Source organism: Geotrypetes seraphini, chromosome 9, assembly GCF_902459505.1.
Source record: "Geotrypetes seraphini chromosome 9, aGeoSer1.1, whole genome shotgun sequence".
In the NCBI taxonomy this organism is placed as follows: domain Eukaryota; kingdom Metazoa; phylum Chordata; class Amphibia; order Gymnophiona; family Dermophiidae; genus Geotrypetes; species Geotrypetes seraphini.
In genome coordinates, this window is record NC_047092.1 from 27848983 (window position 1) to 27874635 (window position 25653).

Consider the following 25653-nt stretch of genomic DNA (forward strand, 5'->3'; position numbering starts at 1 on the left):
GCCTCGGGAACCCCTGTTCCATCCCCATGGGAGTCTCCTTAACCTGAGGGGGATCCCCGCGGGAGTCCCATAGACCTGGGGGGGGGGGGGAATCCCTGCAGGATTCCCGTAATCCCCATTCCAATGCAGACCTCTAGTACAGGGGTGTCCACACTATTTTGGCTTGCGAGCTACTTCTAAAATGACCAAGTCAAAATGATCTACCAACAATAAAAATAAAAAAAACACAAAGCACACTGTACGCACAGAAAATGTTAATTATCATGTATATTCAGGTTTTTTTCAGAGAGGTCTTTTTATTTGTACTTAGGATGCGCTTGTTCTCTTGAGTTACCTTCATTGGTTCCAGTCCCACCTCCCTTCTATATTCTTGAGTATCACCGTGCACTAGTGGAGCGAAGGAATTCTGTAGAGGTAATATTTGTGAAGGTGGATGTTTCTGTGTTACACGTCGCAGTCTTCCTGAGCCTACTGTGACCCATTTATTCCTGGGCTGTTTTATTCTTTGAGGTAGAGGTGGTAAGTTGGTATGATTTTGTGGAGTGATGGAAGCTGCTTTAATTGTATTCAATTCCTGTTTAAGTTTGCAGAGCTCCTCCTTAATACTAGCAAGTTGTAGACAGATGGGGCAAGCCTTAAGCCTCCAAATAGTATGTCTTGGAATTAAAGCACCACAGTGATTGCATAGAATAAAGGTCATCTTGATTGGTTGTGAAGTGACTTGATTTGAGTAGTCCTGATTATTTGGGTCTCTATATATGAAAAGTGGTCCCTGGGATTGGTGGGACTATAAGGCTTACCCTTATTCCTATGAAGGGAAAGGGAAAGAGGAAATACGATTTAACAAAGGAAAGACAAGGGTTTATTTTTTGTGTTTTTTGTTTTTTTAAGTAAGAAACAGGGAGGAGAAGAGCAATTAAGCAGATATAATGCTGAAAACCAGTGAAAAGAGCAGAATATGAAATGCAGAGCAACTTATCTTATTGAAGTTCACAGGGCAGCCTTGTTCACAGCACTGTCCCAAAGATAATGCAGTTAACCTTAGAAGTAAATCAGAGCCCCTCCCTTCTCCACCTAATCAGCAGACACAATGTCTAAAAACTAGTAAGTCAGAAATACAGACTCTATAGCACCTAAAACACAGTATTTTAAACAAAAATGCAGGTTCTATAACAAAACAGTGGCTACCCTAAAATACAGGATTTATAACAGGATTTTCCCTACTTTAGTCACCCTGAGCCACAGCCACCAGGATTTAATTAGAGTTAATAAAGTCTTACCCTTATTCCTATAAAGAGGAAGAGGAAATAAGATTTAACAGAGGAAAAAGAAGGAGGGGGGGTTTGTGCTTTTTTTTTTTTTTTAGTAAGAAACAGGGAGAAGAGAAATTAAGCAGATATAATGCTGAAAACCAGTGAAAAGAGCAGAATATGAAATGCAGAAGTTATCTTATTGAAGCTATCTTATTGAAGTTCACAGGGCAGCCTTGTTCACAGGTTTTACCATTTTCCTTTCTCTGGAAAAGATTATGTTCTTCAATCCATAAATAAATCTAACTGCTGTGTTCTATATCAATGATAATCTCAATAATTCCTTCTTAGTAATTGATAAATAAGCAATATTGTAATAGTCAAGGAAACTCAACAGTAATGACTGGACCAATAATTTAAAGGCTGAAAATTCAAAATAGGGTCTAATTGTTCGAAGTCTTCATAAAGTAAAATAACTTTTACATACAACAGCATCTATCTGGGTTTTCATAGTAAGATGTTGAAAGTATATTGATGGAAAGTTCATGAAAAATTTTGGTAGGAGATGCTACAAAGAACTTTACTTATTAAACCAATATCTACACATGATCTCTTTGGCAAGCCTTTTACCACTGTTTGAGAGAAATGACTAGCTCTGCTCTCTAGATCTAAAAGAAGCATACACTCGTATTTCCATCCGACCGGCTCACAAGAAATAGCTCCACTTTCATCTGGGAACACAACATTTCCAATACAAGATGTGCTTCCCTTTGGACTAACCTCTGCAACCATAGTTTTCATGAAGTGTTTAATAGTGGATGTGGCACTTCGCTCATTTAGTTTCCATGTGTTCTCTTATCAAGACAATTGGTTGATCAAAGACTCCATGTCTCAACTGGCTCAACGAATCTTGAATGCAGCAGTTTGTCTATTGGAGCTCCTGAGATTCAAAGACAATTAACAGAAATCCCATCTAGATCTCACTTAAATACTGGAGTTCATTGGGGCCCTTTTAGGCACAACTCAAACTAGGGCCTTCCTACCTCAGCAAAGACTAGAAATGATACTTTAGCTTTGCCAGGAGATCTCCTCTCATTGCTCTATTTTTGCACAGCAAATGCTACAATTGCTCGGTCACATGTCCTCAACAATTCTTGTAACTCCATTTGCCCATCTCCATCTTGGAGAACTCCAATGGACACTATCGTCTCAATGGCATCAGGCAACAAGTTTTCTATCTCAACAAATCAAAGTGACCTTACAACTAGGACAGTCACTTCAGCGGTGGATGTCTCCAATTCATCTCTCCAGAGATCTTCTCTTCCAGACACCACCACACCAGAAAATATTAACAACCAATGTTTTTCTGATTGGATGGGGAGCTCACTTCAAGGACTCCACAACTCCAAATCAATCTCCTCGAACTTCAAGCAATTTGCACTTTCCTCAATCATGTAGTACTGATTTGAACAGATATCCAAGTAGTCATGTACTTGTGAACAAACAAGGGGGGTACAGGCACTTGGCAACTATGCAAGGAAGCTATTCAAATCTGGTCCTGGGCAATTCCTTGCAAGATTTTTCTGACAGCAGTTTACTTAGAAGGAAAGACTATCTTGGTGGACAAATTGAACAGAGTTCTCCAGCTGTACAAGTGGTCACTCAACACAGCGACTCTGCATCAAATCTTTGCATTCTGGGGAATCCTGGAGATAGACCTATTTGCTTCCCCCCACAATCACAAGTTTCCTCTATTCTGTTCCAAGCTCTACACTCCTGATCGCCTAGAATCGTAAGCTTTTCTACTCAATTGGCGAAACAGATTCCAATATGCTTTTCCTCTAATCAGGAAAACTTTACTCATACTTCGCCAACAACCAGCAACAATGTTACTGATAGCTCCTCAGTGGCCACATGAATCTAGGTTCCTTCTACAGCTCAGGAAACGGGGAACCCATCACACTTCAGATCTTTCCCATGTTGCTGATACAGAATGAGAGCTCTCTTCTGCATCCCAATCTGTATTTGTTGTCCCCCTCACAGCATGTTATCTCTCTCCCAGCCTTTGTACTATCTGCACTTGTGTCAGCCATCATTGAAGCTTCTAGAAAACCTTCCACAAAGCAATGTTACTATTTGCTGGATCCAGTGAACTGTTCTCTCTCATCCTTACTGGATTATCTCCTGCATCTCTCCATCTCTGGCCTTAAAACTAAATCAGTCAGAGTTCATCTCAGTGTGATTCTTCATGCACCACTAGACAAGAAACCAATATCTATACATCCTCTAGTGACCAGATTCATAAAAGGACTTTATCACAACAGATCACCTCTCCAACCTCCTCATTTGGCTTTGGACCTCAATGTTGTGCTTTCCACTCTAATTAAACCTAATAGGCTTCATCTATTAAACATCTTACATGGAAAGTGATGTTCCTCATAGCTCTCGCATCTGTATTCCGAATTAGTGAACTCCAAAGGTTTGTTGCAGATCCTCTTTCTACAATATTCTACTACGACAAAGTAATTATTCACACTCATCCTAAGTTCCTCCTAAAGGTCGTCTCAGCATTTCACCTCAACCAGTCCATAATTCTTCCAGTCCTCATTCCAAAGCCGCATGCTCACCCGGGTGAGTCTGCCTTCCATACTTTAAACTGTAAATATGCTCTTGCTTATTATCTAGAAAGAACTAAACCTCACAGATTATCTACTTGACTGTTCCTATCAATTGATCCTAACAGGCTGGGAGTTCCTGTCTCCATGGCTTAGCAGACTGTATATCCTTCTGTTATACAACAAAGAAAAATGGGGAGACCCAATGATCCACAGTGAAAACAATCCACCGATAAAAACAAAAACTGTGGATACAGATGTTCTGGAGATAATTTATTAAACACTGACATATAAAACTATGAAAATTCAATTAAAAAAGTACAATGATAAAAAATACTGTGATAAAAATCCAACCGGACCAGATCCTTCTGTTATGCCTGGACTTGGTTGAAGCTAGGAGGTCATGTTACTGTACATGAGCAATGGCAGCTTCTGTAGCCCATTTATATTCCATTCCAATTATGGACATCTGTAAAGCAGCACTTGGTCCTCCATTATTGTTTGGAAAATCTTTCCAGAAGGGACAGCCGTTTCGGCCAAGCAGTTCTACAAAATGTATTCTCTAGTTAATAGCCAACTTCCCCCAAAGAAAACCCTTAGGAGACTAAAATTGATCCAGAATACTGCCGTCCGCCTCATATTTGGCCTGAACAAATGGGACCACATCACACCTTTCTACCACCAACTGCATTGGCTCCCCTTTGAATCCAGAGTCCTGTTCAAATTCGCCTGCTTCTGTTACAAAACTGTTTTTGGCCTATTACCTAGATACCTCAATCACCATTTCACTCTGAACCACACCAACAAGAAATCCCGCAGAATACAGCTGTTTGTCTTCCCATCCCTAAAATTATGTCATTTCAAAAGATTTCTCGACAAAACCTTTGCTTACCAGGCAGCCAAGCTGAACCCTTGGCTTGCCCAAATGATACTCGAGGCCCACTCTTACCTTAGCTTCAGAAAACTTCTCAAAACGCACCTTTTCCGTGAACAGGCCTTTTAATCCCCCTTGCCCCCTATTTTCTCCCCTTTCCCTCTCTACCCCGCCCCTTCGGCTGTCCCTCTCTCCCTCTTGCTATATCATATCTTACAACCCGTCCTCCTGTATTACCGTTACCTCGACCTAATCTCTTCAAAGAGTTCCCCCCCCCCCACTTCATTGCCTGTATCTTTGTCAAAATTTTGTAAATCCGTGTGTTATCACGGACCTTAATTAATGGATGTAAACCGCCTAGAACTTTACGGGTATGGCGGTATACAAGAATAAAATTATTATTATTATTATTATTTGTCCTGGGATAAAGCACAGTTACTTACCTGCAACAGGTGTTATCTAGGGACAGCAAGAAGATATTCTTACAACCAACCCTCCTCCCCTAGTTGACTTTTTAGCTTTGTTACTAAACTGGCAGTCCCGCAAGCTGGCTGCGGGTGGGATGGTACCTGCACAAGTGCGATATGGACAGTCTTCGACCTTTTGTTTTTAAAGTGATACTTCACTTTTCTACTATCCGTACCCAGGCTCCATGGAAGATGTAAGGTTTGATAGTGGCCCCCACAATATTAGGTTGTAGAGGTTACATGTCCCAGGTTCAATTCCCTCACCGAAGATTTACCAGGAATAGAATCAAATGAGAAGCACAGCCAGAGGTGATTGTATAAAGAATATATTATAGAAATAGGCATACAGAAAAGTAGGGTTCATAAAAGTTACAATTACAGAGACTGCTTCTGTGTTCTTGTGAATGAGAGAGAACACACAAAGAAAGAGAGAGAAAGGGGGGTGGGGAGGGTGATGTCCCAAGCTTCAGGTAGAGAGCAAGAAGAGAAAGACCGGCAAGAGAGGGGGGTGATGTTGCGAGGGGGCTTTTATAGTTTGGAAACTTATTCTAAATATAGAATCTAATGAGCTTCAATAGAAGTTAAACATCCCCATTCGTAGTAAACTTGTGCTAGACAGAAGAGGAATAGGCTGAAGTCAAATGTAATTTCCAGTATGCCTCTGACAATAGTTTCTGATTAATCTTAGTTATCTGTGCACCTGGACCCATTGTATATCCTAAGCTGTCCATCCTAAGCATCAGACATTAACACATCTTCTTAGCACCTCTTCGCCCCTCTTAGCTGCAAGTTGGTTTGTAATCATGATTTAATCAGGGCTATTTGAAACCGTCTTTTGGGCTGTTTGAAACAGTCTGCCTGTGATCTATCTGCATCAACATCCCAGAGTCAGATTGATATAATTTCCCATAGGCCTTTGCTGACATTAGTTATGCCAACTGAAAATGCTGATTGCTAGCAATAGCTATGTTGACAGAAGACGTCACCCATCTGTAAGAATATCTGCCTGTTTCAGGTAAGTAACTGTGCTGTGCTGTCCGATTCAGCCAAAAGTTTTTGATTTGATTCAGTTCTTTAAGGCTATCATTAGTAAATTCAAAGTAAAATTAATTATTCTACCTTTGCTGTCTGGTCTTTTAATTTTCATAATTGTGTTTGTCCCAGTCTGTGATTTCTGCTTTCCTCTGTCTTTTCTTAACTCTTTTGCCAAGGTCTCCTGGTCCATTTGGCATTTCTTCAGTATGTCCATCATTCTGTTCCTCTTTCTGTCCTTGCTGCTGTCTTCCTGCCATATTGATATCCTATCTCTGTATTCTTGTCCTGTCCGGCATCACCCCTATCTGTCCCTATCCCACCTCTCCATATCTAGGATCACATCTGTACTTATCCCTACTCTATGTTCAGCTTCTCCCCTTATTCCTCCTCTCCTGCCCCACCCCTCTTGTCCTTTCTCCTCCAGGACCAGCATCTCTTTTCCTTCTCTCTTGTCTTCCCCCTCCCCCTTCCAAACAGCATCTGCCCCTGCCCCCTTCCATCCAGGGTATGTTCTCTTTCTGTTCTACCTTTCTTCCAGCACCTGTCCTCCTTTTCACTCCCCTTCTGTCTGTCTAGCACCTGCCCTTTTTCTCCTCCCTCTTTCATCCAACCTCTGCCCTTCTTCTCTCTTCCTTTCCATCCAGTCTGCCCTTTTCTCTCTCATCTGCCATCCTCTGTCCTCTTCCATCCAGTGTCTACCCTTTTTCTCTTCTCTTCAATCTAGTATATACACTCCTGCCCCTTTCCACCTAGCTTCTGCTTTCTCTTCCATCCAGTCTCTGTCCTCCACAATCCAATGTTTGTCGCCTTCTGTTTCCACCTCCTGCCCTGAGACCCCTGCCGCTACTGCTGTTGCTGCCTGTGCCCAGGAACAGTCGCTCTATGATAGCAACAATATTCAGGTCTGCCTCTAACATCAGGGCTTGCAGATCATGAGCTTTGTTGCTTAGACTGTGTGCGTTTGTGGTCATTGCTTTGTTTAGATTTGCTTCCTGTTGCATTGCTAAGAAGTGAGTTGCTTATATTGTTTAAGTTGCTATCTTTACTACCATCACATCTTGTCTTTTGCTGGGGGTGACCTCCATAATTGTCTTTAATTCCTCAGCAATGATTCTTTTTCCTGCTATAGTAAGATGTAGCCCATCATTACAATATAGACTCTTGTCTTTCCATGTATTTCCCTATTCTCTAAAGCCTTCTTGATGATACCAATAAATGATATATAGCAAGTTCCTGCCCAATAAACCAGCTGCAAGACTTAATCTGCTTACCTATCCAAGCTCTGGCAATGGAAAATAAATCTTACAGAACTAATCTTCAGTTTAAGAAACCAAGTTAGGAACGTTTAGAAAAATTATCAGCATGAAAGACTAGAGTCAGTTTGAATCCCTCTTGTATCAGAGTTAGCCAGAAAGGGAGAGAGAGCTTTTTTTTTGTTGTTTTTCTTTGAGGAGAGAGAGAGATCTAGGTTTGAAATCAGAGTAGTACACCACAATATAGATATAGAGCCCACAGCTTGCTTAGGAGTAAAGCCTGACTGAAACAAGGATCTTCAGTTTCTACCGAAACCAAATCTGGAGCCAGAATTGGCTACTCGGTTTTAGCAGAAACTGGAGCTGAAAATTAAATTGGTCCCCCTCTCCCTTCTCTTTCACCCACCTTTAGCCCTCTCATGAGCAGACTCATTGGTAGCTAGTATGGGCAGAAGCGATTCCCTTCCCACTTCCCAAATGGTTTCCAGGACATCCAGCAACAATGTTTATGCTCTTTCCTTTTAATAAAGGTCATTCTGGTTCCAATAACCTCTTTCACCTCACATATAACCATGCTGGCACTCATTTGGCTTTCTTTCAATATATATACATATATATCTAATATAATAAAACGGTAAGCCGCACATGCGCACTTCCTATGCATGCGTCCGTTTTCCGTGAGCTGTAGCGACCCATAGGAAGTGTGCATGCGCGGCTTACGGTCTGGCCTCACGCAAGGCAAGACAAGTGCGCATGCGCGCCCTTCCCTGCTCTCCACCTGCGGAGCGGCGGCTGCCGGCCGCTAGCACTCCCTGCCCTCTCCGTCGCCTCCCGGCTCCAGCGGCGTAGGCAGCACTATAAACACGCTGCTTCGCGCCCTTCTCTGCCGATTTCCTCTGCCGCGTCCCTGATGACATCATCGGAGACAGATGCGGCAGAGGAAATCGCCAGTAGAAGGCCGCGAAGCAGCGTGTTTAAAGTGCTGCCTACGCGGCTGGAGCCCCGAGGTTTGTCGGCGGTGAGAGGGTCAGGAGCAGGCCGGATCGACAACGGCAGTAAAAGAAGGGGGAGGGGCCGAACGGGGCAAGGAAGAGAAGGTAAGAGAAGGGAAAGGGGGAGTGGGGGAAAATGCTGCTACTGCTTCTACACAGGAAAGGGGGGGATAGGAGGGAAATGCTGTTGCTGCTGCATAGGGAAGTGGGATGGAAATGCTGCTGCACAGGGAAATGGGGAAAAAATGACAGACAGACAGCGGGAGGGAGGGAGACAGAAAGAAAGAAAGACACAGGGGCAGGGAGAGGGACAGAAAGACAGACAGAGAAAGGGGGCCAGAGAGAGAGTCAGCGGGAGAAGGAAAGGGGGTTGCTTTGGGGGGAGGGGTGTGCTTGGGGTAAACAGCTTTGCTCTGGGGGGGAGACAGAAGGGGCCATGGAGAGACAGGGAGAGGGATAGGGGGCTGCTTTGGGAGGAGGGATGTGCTGGGGGCAGACAGAAGGGGCCATGGAGAGATAGGGAAAGGGGGCTGCTTTGGGGGGAGGTGTGCTGGGGACAGACAGCTTTGCTCTGGGGGGGAAGACAGAAGAGGGCCATGGAGAGACATTTGGGGGGGAGGTGGGTGCTGGGGGCAGACAGCTTGCTCGGGGGGGAGGGGAGACAGAAGGATACAGACAGCGGCCAAGGAGAGAGAGATAAAGAAACACAGACAGACAGACACATCTATTCTAGCACCCGTTAATGTAACAGGCTTAAAGACTAGTTCAATATATTTGATCTGAGCTTCCAAAATGTATTTTTAAACATTGTCCACATTGCATGCAAACTTCTAAACTTTAAAAATGCACTTCTTTTAGTTTCTTTCTATCTTTAAGGTTAATTTTACTGCAGTATTTTCCTTAATCCCCCCACCTCTCCAACCATGATTTTTCAAATTCGACAATAGCAGTCAGAATATAAACAAACAGCTCTAACACCATTAGCATACACATAAGATCCTACATTGAGAATTACCATAAAGAAACCTGGGAGGAGTATGCAAATGGGATGCAATATCCCTAGCACCTGGAAAAGTAACCATGCTGCAAATGGTCATAGGAGTCTTCTCCCCTCAAGAATTTAGTAATTCAGCCTCTGTCTTGGTTAAAAAAAAAAAAAATTCCTTTCTGCTCTTAGTTTATTCTGTCTTTTTTTTTTTTTCTTTGCCTGGCATTATCCAGTGGGAATTGTCTGCATACTTTCAAAGTGACAGGTCCTGCCATCAATTCTTCTAATTGCCATGGTGCTATTCCAGTACTGTTCTTCCTTATCTTTAGTCTCTAACCAGCCTGCCTACTATGTATACTCTCATAAATTTTCCAAGGCTAAGGCTATCCCTTTTAGTGCAAGGGGAATTTGAAACAGTCCTCATAACATTCCACGATACACTTTTATCCTTTATTAATTTATTTCTGGAAGGTTTCAGGCCTATAATAGCATATAGGACTTTATTGCACTATATGGCATTATTTTAAGTGGCTGAAAAGAGTAGGACTTTTGTCAGCTGAGGACCAAGCAGATCTTGGTGGACCAGGGTGTCGTCGAGGAGAAAACTGGAAGAAATATATAGATGAAGCAGTAACATTGTAAAAATAAAGGTGAAGAAAAAATGTTTTCAAGATTTAATGTATGTTCTAAAAACAAGACCTTTAATAGTAAAGCTAGATAAATATAGGTGTGTTCAGCCACTTACGATTACTTGAGTTATTAAAAAGGAAAACAAAAGACAGGCCATATGGTTTTGTGTGGTTTATTGGACCTTGAGTTTGTTTTTAAATTTTTTAAATATTTTTATTAAGTAAAATAATTAAAAGCATGATGTTCTACTTGGAAAATGTGGGAGAATGACAACTGGTAAAACGACAATTGGTAGGATGCCCAAAGTCCATACCGATTGTCGTACTATGAATTGACTTTCTGGCTAGACTGAATGATGAATATCTATGAATATGTGCCACTGCTTCCCCATACAAAGGTTCTTCAATAAGGCTGCCGTGGAAACTTTACAAAGCTGCAGGGCCTCGACACACCGCCTGCCTGTGCAAAGCTTCTTCAACAAGGCTGCTGCAGAAAAAAAGTTCTGCCTCACATTTCCCCTCAAAGGTCCTGCAGGAATGGGGCCACTAACAGGAGTCCCACCGAAACTCTTCACAAATGGAGGAGAGTGGGTACAGGGGCCATGACCCCCTTCCCCCCAAAAAAAAATTGGTGCTAGGAAGTAGCAGCCCTACCTTTATTTGCAGTCAAAAGGATGTTGCCGACGGCCACCAGTCACATACACTGCCCTCCTGCCAGCACTGACATGTTCTCTCTACTATGACCCACCCTCTTGGATGTGACTTCATTTTCCTCAGAGGCAGACCTGCAGTAAAAAGAAGATGCTGGTGCCAGGTGGCAGAGCAGCATATGTGATTAGCTGTCATCAGCAACATCCTTTGGGCCGCAAATGAAGGTACCTATATCGCGGAGTGTGGGTAGAGAAGAGCAAAGGCGGAGAAAGCAAGTAAGGAGACAGAAAGGGAGAAATGGGCTGGAGGGGAAGGGCAGGAAGGAGGCAAAAATGTCAAACTCGAGGGAAGTGTCGAGGATAGAGAAAGCATGCAGGAGACAGAAAGTGTTAGCCTCATGGAGAGAGAGGTTAGATGGGGAGGGCAGAAAGGGAAGGAGAAGGCAGAGAATGAAAAGTTGAACTCATGGGGGGGGAGAGGGAAAAATGTTGACTAGGGGAGGGAATGAGGACTGGAGGAGAAGAAATGTTCAGGAGGCAGAGAAAAAGAAATGGACTGATGGATGGAAAGGAGGGAGTAATGTTGGATTGGAAGGGGGGGCCAGAAGGAAGGGAGAGGAGATGTTGGACTGCAGGGGGTAGAAAGGAGGAAGGGAAGGAGAAATGTTAAATGGGGGGGGGGGAGGATAGATGTCGGATTCCGAAGAAAATGATGGAAAGAGGGAAATAATAATAGTTTATTTTTATATACCGCCATACCTGGGAGTTCTAGGCGGTTCACATCAATCAGTCATTATACATACAGTACAAATAGATATTTAAAATTGAAATCATCTAAAATTTCAGCAAAGTTAAAAGCTTACAGTGGGAAGATACAAACAATTTAAAATGAGATAAAAATTATAAGTAAGTAATAAGATACATTAGGTTGCCAGTCTATTGAATAATTGAGTTTTTATCTGTTTTCTAAAATCAAGATAAGAGGAAGCTTCTAACGTAATTTTGGCAAGCCATGTATTCAGTGTGGCCGCCTGAAAAGAAAAGGTTCTGTCGAGGAACCTTTTGTAATGACAGGATTTTATTGAGGCATATGCAAACAAGTGTACTCTTCGAGAGCTCTTATTAATGTAACTCATGGTAAAATGAGGGGTAAGATAGCCTGATAGCATGCCAAATATTGCTTTGTAGCAGATACATGAGAACTTAAATAAGACTCTGGATTCCAATGGCAGCCAATGAAGCTTTTGATAGAATGGAGTAATATGCTCCCATTTTTTTAAGCCAAAAATAAAACGAACAGCCATATTCTGAACTACTCTCAACTTTTTGAGAATTTTCTTAAAAGCACCCAAATATATGATGTTACAGTAGTCCAGAATACTTAAAATAGAAGATTGAGTTAACAAGCGAAAAGAGGCTTCATCAAAGTACTTCTTGATGGTGCGGTACTTCCAAAGCACTGAAATGCTTTTTTAAAATATTAAATCAGAATGTTTTTCCAATGTGAAGTGTTTATCCAAAGTTACTCCCAATATTTTTAAAGATTGTTCGATAATGTAATCCATCCCATTTACATGTATCATTGTTTCTTTGATTTTATCATTGGGAGTTGCTAAAAAAAATTGGTTTTTTTCTGAATTTAATTTGAGTTTGAAGGCAGCCATCCAGAGTTCAATCTGATTTAAAATAGTTGATAATGAATTTGTAAATTTCGGGTGACAGACAGGTTAGCGGGATGACTATAGTGATGTCATCCGCATAAATATAGAATTTAAGCTTTAAGCTCTGTAAAAAATTTCCCAAAGAAACAAGATAGATGTTAAATAGGGTGGGAGACAAAGGGGAACCCTGAGGAACTCCGCAGGAATTAACCCAGCAGTAGGACAGAATATCGTCCTTAAATACCTGATAAGATCTTTTGCCCAGGAACCCACAAAACCAGTTCAGGACATTTCCCGAAATTCCAATGGATTCCAAGCAATCCAGAAGAATGTTATGATCGACCAAATTGAATGCACTACTTAGATCAAGTTACAAGATCATAGCGCTTGAACCTTGACTAAACCTTGACTAACCCTCCTAAACTTACTTGCTCCACTTCATCACTGACGCTGAAACCGTGGATTGAAGACAAAGTTTTATTTTATTTTTCTTTCCAGCTTATGATTTATCTTTAATCTTATCTATTGTTTTACCTTTTGTCTTTGTTTTGTTCTATTTCTATCATTTAAATTTCTCCAGAATTCTACTGTTCAACGGCTCCCCCTTCTGCTTCTATTCCTTTCTCTCCTCTCTTCTACCTTCCAAAGTATTTAGATCAATGCTGTCTTGTTAAAATGTTTATTTTATTTTTATTTTTCCTCTAACTCTACTTTTCACTTCTCTATTACCCTCCAGGTACTTTAGTTAGATTGTGAGCCTTCGGGACAGTAAGGGAATTTTTCAAGTACCTTTCTTATTTCTAATCTTAATGTATATTTTCTGTAAACCGCTTAGAACCTAACGGATGTAGCGGTATATAAGAAATAAATTACATTACATTACATTAAATAGTGAGTGTAGCGCTTGAACATTGACTAAATAGTGAGTGCAGGTAGTCAAACAGAGAAGCTATGACTGTTTCGGTGCTGTAACCTGATGCAAGATGTTATACTTCTCCAAGGATGTGGTTAGTTCAACATTTACCACCCCCTCCAATAATTTAGAGGCCATGGGGATATTAGCAATAGGTCTGAAATTGGATGCAATATTAGACGGTTCTTTAGTATTTTTCTAATTGATGTGATCACAATTTGACCTTGTTCCACTGTAAATTTTCCTAAGTATAATAAAGAATTAACCCAAATCAGCAATTTAGCCTTAAAATTAACCCTGGGCTGTTTTCATTACATTCGGAGGGCAGGTGTCCAGTCTACAGTAGGATTTGGCATACTTATTGTATAATTTACTCAAGGTTTGCCAGTCGATAGCTGTAAATTTGTTCCAACTCAAATATGCTCTGGAAACATCAGAACCCAGCAGAATGGAGAAACTCCAATGAAGATCAGTGGGGTTGACTAAGGCTGATCTTAGATTTTGTATTTTAGTATTAAAGAAATCAGCCAAACTGTTTGCAGATAGGGTAGATTCTTCTGCAGTATCGGTGTATGTCTCTATATCATACAAATCATTAACTAGAAAAGGAGGAGGAGGAGGCCTGCACGGGTGTCTTCTGCCAGGGGTTCACACCCATTGAAGGGGGGCACAAACTTGGGGTACAAAAGGGAGGGAAGGATTGCATTGGGGCACTGGAGGGAGGGGGCACCAAACTTGGGACAAAGGGAGGGAGGGGCCCAAACTTAGGATTAGAGAATAACACAAGGAACTAATTTTCCCGTCCCGTCTCTTAGAGTTCTTTTCCTGTCCCTGTCCCCATTCCTGCAAGCTTTGTCCTCATCTGCACAAGCCTCAATTTATGTTTAAATGTTTTCATTCATTTTCAAAATGCAGACAAATCACAGAGAAAACAGATAATGAATAGCATAGTAATAAACAATTCTATAGCACCCACCCTCCCCCAAATGAACAGAAGACTCTCCTACGCCGGTCCAAGAACCATAAGAACAAGTGGTTAACCATTCAACAGTCTGCTGCAAGTATAGGGTGTCAAGGTGAGCCAAAAGGGCTCCCATATGGAATAAAAATATTTGCCCCCAGGGGAATCAATATCTGCAAAGTCACAGCGCTCCAAGGCAGCTTGCTCAATCATTAGGGATCGCCAGTGAGAATAAGATGGGGAATCTGCCACAATCCATGCAGTCAGTATTGATGTCAAGCTCTGAAGAACTGTCAAGCCTCACTTTAAAATCATAAGTGTTTGAGGCTTGTGCAGTTTAAGGCAGAGTTTACAGGAATGGAACAAGGGCAATGACAAAACTCGCAGGGAAGGGATGGAGCAATTGAGTTCCTGCAGAGATGGGGAAAAATTTGTCCTCGTGTCATTTTCTACTTAGGATACAGAACTTGGGCCGCCGATGGGAGTCCCTTGGAATTTGCTGCTCTTCTCAAAGCCGTGGATTTTGTATCCCTTTCCATCACTACATCCAACATTTCTCCCTCTCATCGCTCTCTGAGGGGAGAGATGTGACATGGTGCTGGAGAGAGGTGATAGAAGGAGAAATTTTGGGCATGGGGCTGTTTGGCAGGATGCCACAATTGGTAGGATTTGGCAATTGTTAGGATGCCACAATTGCTCTTCCTACCAATTGACATTGACCCAGAAAATGTTGCAGCCACATTACCCTGAATTTATGGTACTGTTCTTTTTTTTTTGTAGAGCCTTATTCTGAAAATATGGAGCCCACAAGCACAAAGGAATGTCTATCCCCAGATGTTTCTCAGAAAGCATGTAAAAGTCCTTCAAAATTGAACAAGGTAATGCATAAAAATACTTTTTTCATAACTCTGTATTGAAAAAACCCACCAGACATACAGAATAAAAGGCTGACATAGTATTTAGTTTTTTATACGTACAATGCCCCTAATCCAGGGGTGGGTAACTCTGGTCCTCGAGGGCTGGAATCCAGTCGGATTATCAGGATTTCCCCAATGAATATGCATGAGATCTATTTGCATGCACTGCTTTCAATGCATATTCATTGGGGAAATCCTGAAAATCCGACTGGATTCTGGCCCTCAAGGACCGGAGTTGCCCTGCCTAATCCCACAGTAATAAAGTCACTTAAAGAGAGTAAGCAGTGACAATTTCATATACAACTGTGTTGTTTGGGGTTTTATTTTATTTTTTTCATTTTAACAAGAAGTTTTTATTAAACATACTAACAGAAAACAGTGTACAGTCTGAATTCAAGAAAACCTGGAACAAGCACGTGGGATCTATTAGGGAGACGAGTAATAGTGGATGCTGTGGATGGGTAGACTGGATGGGCCATTTGGCCTTTATCTGCCATCATGTTTCTAAACTAACAGAAAACAGTATACAATGATTGGTACGCACAATGTAACATCCCAAACAAGGTATACTATGTGTTCCAAAATATGAGACACTCCTATTCCTGTGCAAACAACATACAATTCCTTACAGAAGGGTTGTGTACCTCAACTCACGAGTTGGATTGTAGAAGGCATCAATCACTTTTCTCTGTTCTGCCTCCCTGAGCAGTGCCCTCTCTCTTAAGAACATAAGAATTGCCGCTGCTGGGTCAGACCAGTGGTCCATCTTGCTCAGCAGTCCGCTCACACGGCGACCCTTAGGTCAAAGACCAGTGCTCTATATGAGTCCAGCCTCACCTGCGTACGTTCCCGTTTAGCAGGAACTTGTCCAACTTTGTCTTGAATCCCTGGAGGGTGTTTTCCCCTATAACAGACTCCGGAAGAGCGTTCCAGTTGTCTACCACTCTCTGGGTGAAGAAGAACTTCCTTACGTTTGTACAGAATCTATCCCTTTTCAGCTTTAGGGAGTGCCCTCTCGTTCTCCCTACCTTGAAGAGGGTGAACAATCTGTCTTTATCTACTCCCTTCAATATCTTGAATGTTTCGATCATGTCACCTTTCAGTCTCCTCTTTTCAAGGGAGAAGAGCCCCAGTATCTCCAATCTCTCATGGTACGTCAACTCCTCCTGCCCTTTAACCATTTTAGTTGCTCTTATCTGGACCCTTTCGAGTAGTACCATGTCCTCCTTCATGTACAGCAACCAGTGCTGGACGCAGTACTCCAGGTGAGGGCATATTATGGCCCGGTACAGCGGAATGATAACCTCCAATCTGTTCATGATCCTCTTCTTTATCATGCCTAGCATTCTGTTTGCCCTTTTCGCCGCCACCATGCATTGGGCGGATGGCTTCATTGATTTGTCAATTAGAACTCCCAAGTCTTTCCTGGGAGGTCTCTCCAAGTACCGCCCCAGACATCCTGTATTCGTGCATGAGATTTTTGTTACCAAGATGCATCACTTTACACTTATCCATGTTGAACCTCATTTTCCATTTCGATGCTCATTTCTCAAGCTTTACATTGTCAGGGGAAAATAGAAAGCCATATTTGGCACTAGGTGACATAATGCCTTCAATATGACTATGACCAACATGTATACTGTCCAATCAACAAATGTGACAAACATAATAATCCAATAGAAAGTAATCATGTGATTTGTAACCAGGAAATATCTTCCATTTTAGGCTATTGAATAGAGTATAAAAGTAGCCCACTTAATCCATACTTCGGGACAGATTCCACATATCAGATAGGCCGGCTATTCTGTATATAATCTGTTAGCTCAATCTGCTGTTACTTTACTACATGAAAGCTGACTTTTGTTTACTACCAATAAATTTATATACAGAAATTGGGTTGTCTTGAGGTCATTCTTATTAATTTGAAGAGGCCTAGCAGCGGCCTACTTCAGAGTGGAGTTATGATAGACACATTTAAATACCTACACGATGTAAACGCGCGTCGAGTCTCTTTCATTTGAAAGGAAGCTCTGGAATGAGAGGGCATAGGATGAAGCTAAGAGGTGATAGGCTCATGAGTAATCTAAGGAAATACTTTTTTACAGAAAGAGTGGTAGATACATGGAACAGTCTCCCGGAAGAAGTGGTGGAGACAGACTGTGCCTGAATTCAAGAAAGCCTGGGATAGGCACGTTGGATCTCTTAGAGAGAGGAAGAGATAATTGTTACGGTGGATGGGCAGACTAGCTGGGGCATTTGGCCTTTATCTGCCATCATGTTTCTATGTTTTGACTAGGTCTAGTAAAATTAATAGTTTTTTCCCTTGGTATAGACATTGAGGATGTGATTTTGCAGCTGTTAGGATTTGAAGAGCATGTTGTAGTCACAGAAATTTGGTGACTATTGGTCTTGGGGATTTTTGATTGGTAGAGAAACATGATGGAACACAATGTGTACTTTCAAGAGCATTTGTAAATTTGAGGTTTAACAATTTGGACAGTAGAACCATTAAGAAGATGATGAGTCTGAGCCCTCTGCTTCCTCAGGGAGGCCAATGATTCTGATGTTGCTTCTGCGACTTCGATTAGATAAGTCCTCGATGTCTCTGTAAATTTGAGATATCTTGATAATTTTGTTAAAAGTTGAGAGTTTCGTTGCACAATTGTGGGATTGTATCGATATAGTACATGCATCGGTGAACTGTGCATTCAATATTTCAACCTCAGTTTGAACCAACTTTGTTTCTTCAACTTGTGATCTTTCAAGACCATCATAAGAGAACATTTTAGAGATTAATAAATCAAGTTGTATGTCAGAGTTTTCATCAATGTTTTTTCCAGTGAGGAGGGCTCATGCTTCAACCATTTTTCACTTGGAAGAACAGTATTACATATTTCAGACTTGTTGTTTTTTAATGTTGACATCTATGCCAATGATAAAGATAGTGCAAGTTGAAATTATTATGAGATTACCAGGAAATGATGTGATTTGTCACTCCTTTTGTTGCTCAGTTTGCTTACCAAGCTCCGCCAACCTCTGTAAATGTTCAAAACCACAAACACCACCTATAATTCAGCTTACTGTTGTTCATTCTGGAGCTGCCTCTATGCACCAACCCTCTGATGATTAACACGACATCAGTATTTTAAGAAAATGCCAGTGAATGCACATTTGCTACTCTTTGAAATACCAATAACATCATCTTGTATGCATTAAACAGCTATAGAACATGGATTGTAGTGTTTTTTAGGTTTTGTGTATTTGCTCCCTAGAGCAGGGGTGAGCAACCTTGGTCCTCAAGGGCTGCAACCCAGTAGGGTTTTCAGGCTTTTCTTAATGGATATACAACAGACACCAGGGGAGAAGGACCTTATGAAAACGTCAAGCAAGCAGAGGAGGCAAAGATCCATCAGAATCCTGAGGAAGAAGTATCGCACCACACTGAAGATACAGACTTGAGGCCAAAGAGGAGGCTGAGGAAAGGGAAATCCGCAATTGTAGTGGGAGACTCAATCCTGAGAGAAGTGGACAGTCACGTAGCAGGAGGGAGAGAAGATCGGCTGGTGACATGTCTCCCAGGGGCAAGAACGAAGGACATCACTGACAGAATCGAGAGGATCCTGGAGGGAGCTGAGACGGAAGAGACAGCAGTGATCATCCACGTAGGAACAAATGATGTCAACAGAAGAAATTACAGCAGGACTACACTAACCGAGCAGTTCAAGATCCTGGGAAAGAAACTGAAGCTGAGGACACAGAAGATAGCATTCTCAGAGATCCTGCCAGTACCGAGGGCTGATGCGAAGAGGCAGATTGAGCTACAAGCAATAAACACATGGCTGAGGAGATGGTGTGAAGAGGAAGGCTTCCACTTTGTGAAGAACTGGACGACTTTTTGGGGGAAGAACAAGCTCTACAGGAGGGACGGACTGCACCTGAGCGCAGCAGGAACAAGACTGCTGGCGAACAACGTCAAGAAAGAAATAGAGAAGGCTTTAAACTGAGAAGAAGGGGAAAGCCGACAGTCGACCTGACATCGTCGCTTCGGACAAGAGTATCCACTGAAGATACTGAGAGGGAAAAATGCTGGGAAGAAACAAATGATAAACTACAGGGGTCCAAGAGTCAAGTGGAACTAGAGACCAATAAGGGGAGCAAACCGCGGGAGATAGAGAAACAGATGGAAATGAGGAAACAGGCTAAGGACAAAGAAGATGCACCGCAGGATGAGGAAGAACAAAATGAAATTCAGGGGCTGACAGCCCATGAGGAGGACGGCATGAAGAACAATTCACAAGGAAGAACAGCAGGGAAGAAAAAAAATCAGAACTTAAACTGCTTATACGCAAACGCAAGGAGCCTAAGGACCAAAATGGGAGAACTGGAAGTCATGGCCAAAAACGAGGACCTAGACATTATTGGAATCACTGAAACATGGTGGACTGAGGACAACAAATGGGACATAGTACTGCCAGGGTACAAACTCTACAGGAGAGACAGGACTTACAAGAAGGGTGGAGGAATAGCACTGTACATAAAGGACACCATTCAGTCGACCAGAATGGATACGGCAGCAAGGGCGGAAGGACTGGAATCATTATGGGTTAAATTACCAAGAGGAAATGGAGCTGACATAAAATTGGGACTGTACTATCGCCCTCCTGGACAAACGGAAGTGAACGACAAAGAGCTGGAAGCAGAATTGAGGCGGGAATGCAAAAGCGGAAGGGTGATAGTGATGGGGGATTTCAACTACCCCGGGATAGACTGGAGCCTTGGAAACTCAAACTGCGCGAGGGAAACAGAATTCCTGGAGGCCGTGAGAGACTGCTTCATGGAACAGCTTGTCAAGGAATCAACGCGAGGGGATGCCACTCTTGACCTAATCCTAAATGGGCTAGGGGGACCTGCAAAGGAAGTGGTGGTAGGAGGACCACTGGGAAACAGCGACCACGACATGATCCGGTACAAATTAGAGGTAGGAACATCCAAAGTGATGAGAACCACAGCAACGGCGTTCAAGTTCAAGAAAGGGAACTACGATGCTATGAGAGCAATGGTGAGAAAGAAACTAAAAAAAAAAGGCTCAATACGAATGGAGACCGTAGCGAAAGCTTGGTCCCTATTCAAAGACACGGTGCAAGAAGCACAAAACCTGTACATCCCCAGGTTTAGGAAAGGGTGCAAAAAAAATCGAACAAAGGACCCGATATGGATAACAAATGAAGTGAAGAAGGCGATAGGTGACAAGAAGAAATCTTTCCGAAAATGGAAAAAGGACCAAACCGAGGAAAACCGGAAGGAACATAAAACATACCAGAAAAACTGTCACCGAGTGATTAGGAAAGCAAAAAGAGAATACGAAGAGAGGCTGGCTGGGGAAGCAAAAAACTTCAAAACGTTCTTCAGATACGTTAAAGGGAGGCAACCGGCGAGGGAGGAAGTAGGACCGTTGGATGATGGAGACAGAAAGGGAGTGGTAAAGGAGGAAAAAGAGGTAGCTGACAGGTTGAACAAATTCTTCTCGTCGGTCTTCACAAGCGAGGACATATCCTATATACCAGAACCCGAAGAGACCATAAGTGGAGATCGAGAAGAAGAAAAACTGGCGCAAATAGAGATAAGCCATGAGGATGTCCTCAAGCAGATAGATAGACTGAAAAGCGACAAATCGCCGGGCCCAGATGGAATCCACCCAAGGGTTCTAAAAGAGCTAAGAAACGAAATAGCGGAAACACTCCGATAAATTTTTGACCTATCCTTGAAAACGGGGCAGATCCCAGAGGACTGGAAAATAGCTAACGTCACACCTATTTTTAAAAAGGGATCAAGGGGTGACCCCGGGAACTACAGGCCGGTGAGCTTGACTTCAGTTCCGGGCAAGATGATGGAAGCACTGATAAAGGACAGCATCTGTGAGCACATGGAAACAAACGGACAACTGAAAGAGAGCCAACATGGCTTCTGCAGGGGAAGGTCGTGCCAAACAAACTTACTGCACTTCTTTGAAGGTATAAACAGCGAGATGGACAAAGGGGAACCCATAGACATCATTTACCTCGACTTCCAGAAAGCCTTTGACAAGGTGCCCCATGAGCGACTACTTAGGAAACTGCAAAACCACGGGGTGGAAGGGGATATATACAGATGGATTAAACACTGGTTGGCAGGCAGAAAACAAAGGGTTGGGGTGAAGGGACAATACTCAGGCTGGCGGAGTGTCACGAGCGGTGTTCCACAGGGGTCAGTGCTCGGACTGCTGCTGTTCAATGTGTTTATAAACGACCTGGAAACGGGGACGAAGTGTGAGGTTATAAAATTTGCAGATGACACCAAACTCTGCAGCAGGGTTAGGACCGCGGAGGAATGCGAAGACCTACAAAGGGACCTAAACAAACTGGAAGAGTGGGCAAACAAATGGCAAATGCGATTTAATACAGAGAAATGCAAGGTCATGCATATAGGGAAAAAGAACCCGATGTTCAGCTACCAAATGGGGGGATCGGTGCTAGGGGAAAGTAACCTTGAAAAGGACTTGGGTGTGCTAGTGGATACAACAATGAAATCAACGGCACAATGTGCAGCAGCCTCTAAGAAAGCAAATAGAATGTTGGGTATTATTAAGAAGGGTATCACAACCAGGACGAAGGAAGTCATCATGCCGCTGTATCGAGCGATGGTGCGCCCGCACCTGGAGTACTGTGTCCAGTATTGGTCGCCGTACCTCAAGAAGGACATGGCGATGCTTGAGAGGGTCCAGAGAAGAGCGACGAAAATGATAAAAGGCATGGAAAACCTTTCATATGCAGACAGGTTAGAAAGGCTGGGGCTCTTCTCCCTGGAAAAGCGGAGACTCAGAGGAGACATGATAGTGACTTTCAAGATCATGAGAGGTATCGAGAAGGTAGACAGAGATAGATTCTTCAGACTAATGGGGCCCACAAGTACAAGGGGGCACTCGGAGAAGCTGAAAGGGGACAGGTTTAGAACCAATGCTAGGAAGTTCTTTTTCACTCAGAGGGTAGTGGACACATGGAACACACTGCCGGAGGCTGTGATAGGACAGAGTACACTCCAGGGTTTTAAAGAAGGATTAGATAAATTCCTGAAAGATAGGGGGATTGAGGGATACAGATAGAGGTAGAGATGGGATATAGAGAGAGTTTAGATAGAAACCAAGGGGATTTAAGGGTTCAGACAAAGATCACCGTACAGGTCATGGGCCTGATGGGCCACCGCGGGTGCGGACTGCTGGGCGCGATGGACCTCTGGTCTGACTCAGCAGAGGCAACTTCTTATGTTCTTATGTACATGAGATTTGCATGTCTCCATTGTATGGTAATACATCTCATGCATATTCATTGTAGAAATCCTGAAAATTCAACAGGGTTGCTCACCCTAGATCCATTCAGTAGTCTTTACCTTTATGTTAAACCAGGACTTTGATGATAGTGTGTATATTGGGAGGGTTACTGCTAGTTCAGTGAGATCCATGCTCTTCAGTTTGGCAGTGCATTCAGACCAGTACAGTGCACCAAGCTAATTACAATTAAAAATAGGTAGTTATGTTTTAAGTTAGTGTTAATAGATTTTGAGTTTATTTCTTTGTTTAAATAAAAAAAAAGTCTTTGTATCTAGAAGAAATGCACAAGGTAGCTTAAATACCCACTCGTTACACTAGTTCCCTCTATGTATCCCATAAACTAGATTTCTTAGCATCAGCTACCCCATTAACTGCAGTGCTGTTTATTATATATTCAGTAAAATAAATCTTGTTTAAAGAGAAATGCAGATGAGATTATAAAAGACAACTAGAATATTGTGTGGAAAGAAGAGTTGTAACATTGTTTGCATTGCTAACAGAGAAGTATATGACTGGGTGTTCTCTGCATAATCCTACTGTCAGTATTTGATCATTTCCATACCAATACTGAACAGGTGCAGCACTGTAGTTATGAGGCCACATACAAAAAAGGAGAAAAAAAATTTCCAACAAAGAAAAAAAAAGAGGAGACATGACCAGGGTGATCAAGTTGGCAACTAAACTTTAATTGAAGGCCAATATGGAAACAAAACCCGACACAGGCTGAGTTTCGGTAAATCTGCCTGCATCCAGGGGTTCAACAAAATCTTAGTTATTTATACTTCATAAAACTGCTTTATAAAATGATGCAAAAAAGCAACCAATTTAAAGGCAATTTGAAGAAAACACGAGGAACTATATTCAGAATGTCTAGTTATTTTTTGCAAACAAAAATCAAACACACTCCGTGGTAATGTTAGTGCATCAAAGCAAAAAAATGTTAACCAGCAAAAGAAAAAGCCTCAGAGCATTGGAGGTGTGTACCCACACTCATCCATCCATACATCATCTGCAGAAAAAACTTTTGTTTAATGGTTAAATAAGCCTTGAGGTAAGTAAAAACTATCAATTAGACACTCACCGTTTTAAACTAGATAGCAGGGAAAAGGGCCGACGATCGTTTCGTGGCAGAATCACCACTGCTTCAGGGTCACCCACTGGAAATAACTATCTGTTTGATGGTCTCTGTCTCAACTATGTGCCACAGACCGTTGAACAGATAGCTATTTCCAGTGGGTGGCCCTGAAGCAGTGGCGATCTGCCACGAAACGATCGCCTTTTCCCTGTTATCTAGTCTAAAACAGCAAGTGCCTAATTGATAGTTTTTGCTTACCTCAAGGCTTATTTAACCTTTAAACAAAAGTTTTTTCTGCCAATGATGTAAGGATGGGTGAGTATAGATACACACCTCCAATGCTCTGAGGCTTTTTCTTTTGCTGGTTAATATTTTTTTACTTTAATGCACTAACATTACTGTGGACTGTGTTTGATTTTTGTTTTGAATTACTTTACCTCCGTTCTCTACTTTTGTTTTATTAGGTTTTTTCATAATTTTATACAGTGGTTTTATGAAGCATTTGTACTAAGATTTTGTTGAACCCCTGACACAGGCGTGGAGGCAGCGGCTGAGGAAGCAGGAGAGGCAGACGGAGAAGAAAGGAGGTGGTAGCAGGAGGTAAAATCCGGCAGTGTGGAGCGGGTAGCAAGAGGTAGCTCCGCCCACCTGCACCACGTCACCAACAGCTTCGACGCCTGGACTCCCCTTTAAAAGGAGGCCAGCGGCGCTAAGGTTTTCACAGCTGCGTGGAAGCAGCGAGTGTAGGCAGCGGCTGAGGAAGCAGGAGAGGCAGACGGAGAAGAAAGGAGGTGATAGCAGGAGGTAAAATCATCGGAGGAGGAAGCAGAGGCTAGCGGCAGCGCGGAGCAAGTAGCGAGAGGTAGCTCCGGACTCCCCTTTAAAAGGAGGGGAGCCAACAGCGCGCAGCCATTTGGCGCGCAGCGAAGGCGAGCAGCAAAGGCGCTTGCCTTAGTGAGAGCGCCTTTGCGAAGAGCCTTAAGAACGCACACAAGGATAGTCAGCACATAGGATAAAAGAGTCAGCACAAAGGATTCACACAAGAGCAAAGAGAAGAGACAAGCAGAGGGGCAGAAGTAAAGCAGCGGGAACAGAAGACAGGAAAAGGGTAAGGCCCATGAGAAAGGCCCAAGAGGTAACATACACCTCGGCACATTCGACAGCGGCAGCGAGAGAACACACTCAAGCAGAGAGAATACACACAAGCAGAGAACTCACACAAGAAGAGCAGTAAAGACAAAAGATTAAGGAAAGGCAAACTCAAGCAAAAGGCTCTGGCAGGCACAGAGGGCTAGGAAGGGAAGGACAACGCGCTCGCACAAGCAGCAGGAAGCATAAGACGTAGAGGATCAGGAAGACACAGGAATAGGAGAGAGCACACTAGCAAGAGCACAGGAACTTCTAGAAGGAGGACAAGAATGGAAGCTACAGGAGCCCAGGGGATTGAGCTTCCCAGTGTACTGCACGGACTGCCACATGTACGACTACCTCCCCTCGGGAAGGCAGTCGTATGTGTGCGGACGATGTCAGGAACTGAAGAACTTGAAGAGTGAAGTCAGTCATCTGAGGCACAGGATCCGGGAACTGGAGGGACTCTACATCCCAGAAGACCCCTTCCAGACAGACGATTACCCTACGAGAGAGAGGCACATCGAGGAACAAGTCAGGGAACTTGAGAAGTTCATTAAAGACGCCTACAGGAGAGTGGAAGACCATCGAGGAGGGGAGAAGTTCATTGAGGACGACTTTGGGAGGGTGGAAGAGCAAGAACAGGAGCAGCACAGGAACAAAGCGGATGCACAGAACAGAGGACACGAACCATCTGACACCGAGGCAGAAGGATCCAATGGAGGGAACACGCAGGAGGAAGAGGCAAGACCCTACCAGCGCCTTGAGGGAGAAGAAACAAGAACCACCAAGGACACTGACCTGCGACCACAGCAGACTGAAAAAAGGGAAATCTGCGATCCTGGTGGGAGACTCGATCCTAAGACAGGTGGACAGCCACAT

At 43.0% G+C, this 25653-nt stretch overlaps 1 protein-coding gene across 8 annotated transcripts in view; it reads left to right on the top strand.

The window, feature by feature from the left end:
• Positions 1-25653, top strand: part of KMT2E (lysine methyltransferase 2E (inactive)) — a 451336-nt gene that overhangs the window by 411276 nt on the left and 14407 nt on the right. For all 8 annotated transcript variants that reach the window (XR_004540680.1, XM_033959230.1, XM_033959232.1 and 5 more), the window contains one exon: positions 15069-15166. Coding sequence is in view for 7 of the 8 variants with exons in the window: in XM_033959230.1 (XP_033815121.1) it covers positions 15069-15166 (98 nt within the window). In the remaining variant the exon portion in view is untranslated. Of the gene's footprint in view, positions 1-15068; positions 15167-25653 lie in introns of those variants that run through there.